This window comes from Ranitomeya imitator, chromosome 3 (assembly GCF_032444005.1).
Source record: "Ranitomeya imitator isolate aRanImi1 chromosome 3, aRanImi1.pri, whole genome shotgun sequence".
Taxonomy (NCBI): domain Eukaryota; kingdom Metazoa; phylum Chordata; class Amphibia; order Anura; family Dendrobatidae; genus Ranitomeya; species Ranitomeya imitator.
Window position 1 is genome coordinate 670805582 of NC_091284.1, and position 6768 is coordinate 670812349.

The 6768-nt window shown below is 41.1% G+C and overlaps 1 protein-coding gene across 1 annotated transcript in view; it reads left to right on the forward strand.

Moving 5' to 3' along the window:
• Positions 1 to 3341, forward strand: part of CCDC65 (coiled-coil domain containing 65) — a 56689-nt gene extending 53348 nt beyond the window's left edge. The window contains exons 8-9 of the mRNA XM_069758340.1: positions 132 to 284; positions 2888 to 3341. Coding sequence (XP_069614441.1) covers positions 132 to 284; positions 2888 to 3205 — 471 coding nt within the window. The 3' untranslated portion in view covers positions 3206 to 3341. The remainder of the gene's footprint in view (positions 1 to 131; positions 285 to 2887) is intronic.
• The last annotated feature ends 3427 nt before the right edge of the window (positions 3342 to 6768 follow it).

Sequence of the window (6768 nt, forward strand, 5' to 3'; positions counted from 1 at the left end):
CCTTTAAATACTGATTACATATAAATAAAAGTAAATTATGTTTTTTTAATATCTCTTATAAACTCCTTTAAGTGTAAAAATGGGAATCTTGTCTATATAAAATAAGATTTTATTGTTTGCTCCACGAACAGGGAGAGCAGATTCTTCGCTTGGCAGAAATGTGTCGAAAGCTGGAAACTGAGGAAGAGAAAGTGCTGCCATTTTACTCCTCCTCATTAAGTGATGCAGAGAAGGAGGAGGCAGAGAGAGCCAGCATGGAGCAGCCGTCTGAGCAGCTGGCACAGGTGAGCATACCTGGGGGCCACAATTTACAAAGCTTTCATTTATTAACGACAACCCTTCCCACATCCATAACTACTGACCATTTTTAAGGCTTCTACTTAAAAAGGAGCTGTAGAGAAATGAACATAGACTTTTACATCAAAGAGCATTAGAGAGGTTCTGAGCGAACATCATCAGGGGCTAAATAGTGTGAACAGCGCCAATCATAACGCTGTGATACCTCCGCAGCATAAGGACCGCAAGCAGGGCTGACTATGTAGTGATTCTTCTTTAATTCCCAACATAAGCATCTTCATTTTTATTACCAATGAAGATGTATACCGTGACAACTTGCCTGTCCATTAGCTCTCAGGTTTGCCCTCTTCTCGGATAGATTGTTGACACACAAAGCACCTTTCATTCAAACTCAGTAGATTAGGCTCAAACTGGCTGCTAATAACTTTATTATCCTCAGAGACCTGGAAAAGCAAATACAGGAGAAGTCTCCGAGTATTTTGGCGTGCTCGGAGATTTAGTTTTTGTCGCCACAGCTGCATGATTTGCTGCCAGACAGCCTGAATACGTGTGGGGATTCCCTAACAAAAAGGCAATCCCCACATGTATTCAGGCTGTCTAGCAGTCGCAAATCATGCAGCTGCGGCAACATAAAGTAAATTTACGAGCGCTCCCAAAATACTCGGAGACCACGTGAGCATGCTCGGGGAAACCTGAGTAACGAGTATACTCGCTCAGCAGTAGTGACTACCATATAATCCGATGTCTAACCCTTCAACGAGCCTTGTAACATAACCAATTCTGCGTGAGAGCTAACTCGCAAGTACCACCTCAGGGAGGGAGCTACCCTATAAGTTCACCTCTGATCCTGTTACAAGCAGCACGACACGGAATGAATGACAGCCTGTTTCAGGGTGTTTGCCCTTCATCAGTGTAGAGCAGTGCCTGGCTGGATGAAACAGGCTTTCTGTAGATCAGACTCTGTCTTGGAATGTAACTCTTGTCGTGTTGTAAAAAGCTCATAAAAGGGTTAGACATTGACTTGTAGGGTAGCTGCCTTCCTTCGGTGGTACTTGCCAGTTAGCTCTATCACTGAACACTAGAACTAATTTGCGTACTTTTCTCTCAGGGAGAATTGTCTGAACGGCTTTATGCACAGCTAGTTTCTTGAAGGAGAACTGTACTTTCCTCAATGTAGCCAGCCAGACTGTAGATAAGCTTCTGGCTTAGCATTTATCCCTGGTCATCTTGCAGGGCTCATTAAATGTTTGGATCATGACTTACAGACTAGTTAGCTCTATTAGGTGATACTTGCAAGATCTAATTTGCATACTTATACTTCAGCACACGACTTGGGACCTCCGTGGCATAAACATCTCAGCAAGTTGATAACAGTATGAGCACCCAAATAGACAATTGCAACTCTTTTGCTATTGTCTTTTATTGTGCTTTTATGCTAATTTGTACTTAAAACATAACACACAATTGTCATCTCATTATGACCACTCTGCATATTAATTAATATCACCTTCTAGGCTCTGACCACATCTACCTGATTAAGAGCCTCTATCACAGATTCGGAAAGACAGACACCTTGGTGCCACCTGACTGACCATTTGTATCACAGCGGGGTTCATCAGGCATTGAGGCATAGAGGTTAAGCTGACATTTACGTATAGATTTTGACGAATGAGTGGGGGCAGAAATACTATTTTTCTGCATTTTCGCTGGACCCAGCTATGTCTTGACTAATATTATTTATTTTTTATTTAATATGTTTCTATTATATAGGAATTATATTGTTTATTTGTATTATCCATATATGTGCATATTGGTATTTATTATATTCTCTATTCCATTTTCTCTTGATATTTAATTATCACATCATTTCTCACCTTATTTCTTTCACTCTGTTCACTCCTTCACTTTTCTTTACATTTCCTATTACGTATGGGCATATTTCTCTCCTTAAATATGGCGCCATATTTACAAGCATTATTTCTTTCCGCCCTCCGTAGCCTTGTGTCACTACATAACGTGTATGATCGCATGATCATATGATCTTGATCGCATAGTGTGCCGTAATGTGCAAGTTACGGTCTTCGACCGCACTATTAATGTGGCGAACAGCAACCATTGGGTAATTACTTTTATTGATTTAACCAATTACTACCTTCTTTCTAATATAAAAGATGCCCCCTCTCCTTCACCTCTTTCTCCTGGATGAAGTAGGGTAGAAACGCACGTCGGGGTCTGAGGTGGTGGCTGAGGCAGTGACACTTCTTGATTTAACATGTGTGGCTAGTATGAATTACCTTTTTATTTATGAAAAACCAAGTACATTTGTGGGTATTCTATTGGACCTCTATACACTTTTAATTGAAATACCACCACCTTTCATGAGTCCTTTGCCATTTAGTTGTAATGCTTCACATTTAACAGTACATCAGTCCCCCTTTTTCTTGTGCTTTTAGTCATAAGTGTTTTTTAGCTAATTATGTTGTGTTTTTCAATAAATTACTTATAAAACATATTTTTGTCTTATTATTTTGAGTAAATCTTAAATGGTATATAGTTGTGAAATTGCTTTGATTTCTCTTTTGCCCTTCAGATGATGCTGGACTACACTGCACTAGATCAGTTTTGGAAGCGGTACAATAAGGTTCTCCTTGAACGTTGGGCACTGGATCGTGAGAAAACTGTCCTTTCTCATGACAACCAGAAACTGCGTGTTTTGCTGAAGCAGTACCTGGACGGCATCTCTGTAAGCAATGAGGTCCTCACCCAGCAGAACTCCCTACTAATTCTCAACAACCGCAGTAGCCTGATGCAGAAGGTTGCCCCACAAGTTCCTGTTACTGACAAGAGGGTTCAGCGTCCGGTCCACAACGTTATCGAAGCGGCTCATGTGGTCAGCCACACACTGTGACCAGACTTGTGCTCTACTGATCACTTTGTATTGGGGGAAGAGAAAGATGAGGATTCAGTTTGTTCTCCTTTAGGATTGTAGATATATTGTGACTCTTTCCAGAAAACTGAAGAAAATAAAAAACGATGAAAATCTCTCCTATTCTTTGTAATGGTCTCCTGGTCGTTCCTCCAGGTGTGTCAATGTTGGCTAAAGAGAAATGGAGGACAGCAGTGAGTTAGTCACCTTGGGGACAAAATTTGTCTTAGTCATGTGGACTGCACTTTTATAGGGTCACTAAGGCACTATTAAGTGGCATTTTATAGAGAGCAGTATGGTAACATGGGGGAAAAAATTAAGGATTTATTTTTGCTACTACAACAATTGCCGTAACCCCCCTTTTTTAACCCCTTCAAGACGGAGCCCTTTTTCGATTTTGCGTTTCTGTTTTTCGCTCCCTTTCTTCCCAGAACCATAACTTTTTTATTTTTCTGGCAATATGGCCATGTGAGGGCCTTTTTGCAGGACAAGTTATACTTTCGAATGACACCATTGGTTTTACCATATCGTGTTGCAATTCCACAACTGTTTTTTGGATTTTTTTTTACCATTATGATTCTCCAGGTCATTACGAGACACCAAACATGTCTAGGTTCTTTTTTATTTAAGTAGTGAAAAAAAAATCTAAAGTTTGTTAAAAAAAAATAAAAATTTTTCTGAAACCCTTAGCTCTTTTATTTTTTGCGTGCGTAGCTGACAGTTTTAATGATACCAATTTGGTGCAGATAAATTCTTTTGATCGCCCATTATTGCATTTTAATGTAATGTTGCGGCGACAAAAAAAATGTAATTCTGGCGTTTTGACTTCTTTTTGCTATGCTGTTTACCGATTGGATTAATTCTTTTTATAGCTTGATAGATCGATCGATTCTGAATGCGGCGATACCAAATATGTGTATGTTTGATTTTTTTATTGTTTTATTTTGAATGAGGCGAAAGGGGAGTGATTTGAGCTTTTAATTTTTTTTATATTTTTAAAAACATTTTATTTTTTTTGCTTTTGGCATGCTTCAATAGCCTCCTTGGGAGACTAGAAACTGCCATAACCAGATCACCTGCATGCAGCAGAATTGCTGACTTGCTATGAGCGCCGACTACCGGGCGGCACTCATAGCAATCCGGTAGTGACAACCATAGACGTCTGCTGAAAACCTCTGGTTCTCATGCCAACCCATCGGTGACCCATGATCACGTGACAGGTTCCCCATTGGGCAGGATTTCTGGCACGCTTGCAGGATTTCCAGCGCGCGTTAAATGCCGCTGTCAAAGATTGACAGCGGCATTTAACAGGTTAACAGCCGCGGGTGGATCGCTGATATGTGCCGGAAAAGATGTGGGTTCAGCACGGAGTCCACATCAAAGGGGGAGACACGACATGTACGGTACTAGTACGGCACATGTTGTGAAGGGGTTAAATGACAGCAGCAATGTAGCGATATAGCTGTGTGAAAAAGTGTTTGCCCCTTCCTGATTTCCTATTCTTTTTCATGTCTCTCACACTTAAATGTTTCAAATCACCAAACAAATTTAAATATTATACAAAAGTAACACAAGTAAACACAAAATGCAGTTTTTAAATGAAACTTAACACCCGGAGCTTTTTTCTGTTTTGCGTTTAATTTTTCACCCCCTCCTTCCCAGAGGCATAACTTTTTTTATTTTTCCGTCAGTTTGGCCATATGATGGCTTATTTTTTGCGGGACTAGTTGTACTTTTGAACGACACCATTGGTTTTACCATATCGTGTACTAGAAAACGGGAAAAAAATTCCAAGTGCTGTGAAATTGCAAAAAAAGTGCAATCCCACACTTGTTTTTTTTTTGGCTTTTTTGCTAGGTTCACTAAATGCTAAAACTGACCTGACATTATGATTCTCCAGGTCATTACGAGTTCAATAAAAATTCCAAACTTTGCTTACAAAAATAAAAAATTGCGCAATTTTCCGATACCAGTAGCATATCCATTTTTCGTGATCTGGGGTTGGGTGAGGGCTTATTTTTTGCATGTTGATCTGACGTTTTTAATGATACAATACGTTCTTTTGATCGCCCGTTATTGCATTTTAATGCAATGTCGCGGCAACAATAAAAAACGTAATTCTGGCGTTTTTAATTTTTTTTAGCGCTACGCCATTTAGCGATCAGGTTAATCTTTTTTTTTATTGATAAATTGGGCGATTCTGAACACGGCGATACCAAATATGTGTAGGTTTGATTTTTTTTGTTATTTTATTTTGAATGGGGCGAAAGGGGGGTGATTCTATTTTTTTATTTTTTCATATTTTTAAAAACATTTTTTTAAACTTTTGCCATGCTTCAATAGCCTCCATGAGAGGCTAGAAGCTGGCACAACTTGATTGGCTCTGCTACATAGAGGCAATGCTCAGATCGCATCTATGCAGTAGAATTACAGCATTGCTGAGCGCAGACCACAGGGTGGTGTTCACAGCAATCCGGCATTAACAACAATAGAGGTCTCCAGGAGACCTCTGGTTGTCATGCCAATGCGCTGATGACCCCCGATCACGTAAGGGGGTCACCGGTGCACGCATTTCCGCCGGATGGCCGGAAGCTCTTGTTAAATGCCGCTGTCAGAGTTTGACAGTGGCATTTAACAAGTTAATAGGTGTGGGTGGATTGCGATTCCACCCGTGCCTATTGCGGGCACATGTCAGCTGTTCAAAACAGCTGACATGTCCCGGCTTTGATGCGGGCTCACCGCCGGAGCCCACATCAAAGTGGGGGTACTGCCATCGGACGTACTATTCGGTCTGATGGCAGAAAGGGGTTAAGGGAAAAGAAAATTCAAACCTACAGGGCCCTGTGTGAAAACATGATTTCCCTTTGCCCTCCCTTAATTTATGTTTTAACTGTGGTTTATCACATCTTTGGGAAGAGGAGTTCAAATTCCATAGCCACACCCAGGCCTGATTACTGTCACATGTTGTGAATTCTGTTGTCAAGCTCCCTCCTGTGGTCATGAATGGTACTTCGGCTGGTTCTGTCCATGGGCTCCCTCTGGTGGCTATAAGTGAAGGTGCTGCTTCTGAGGTTCCTTCCACAGGTGATGAGGTTAATTCGTTAGCTGGCTGCTCTATTTAACTCCACTCAGATCGTTACTCCATGCCACCTGTCAATGTTCCAGTATTGGTCTAGTTCGCTCCTGGATCGTTCTTGTGACCTGTCTTCCCAGCAGAAGCTAAGTTCCTACTTGTTTTTCTCTGTTTGCTATTTTTCTGTCCAGCTTGCTATTTTGATTTTTGTCTTGCTTGCTGGAAGCTCTGGGACGCAGAGGGAGCGCCTCCGCACCGTGAGTCGGTGCGGAGGGTCTTTTGCGCCCTCTGCGTGGTCTTTTTGTAGTTTTTTGTGCTGACCGCAAAGTTACCTTTCCTATCCTCTGTCTGTTCAGTAAGTCGGGCCTCACTTTGCTAAATCTATTTGATCTCTGTGTTTGTAATTTTCATCTTTACTCACAGTCATTATATGTGGGGGGCTGCCTTTTCCTTTGGGGAATTTCTCTGAGGC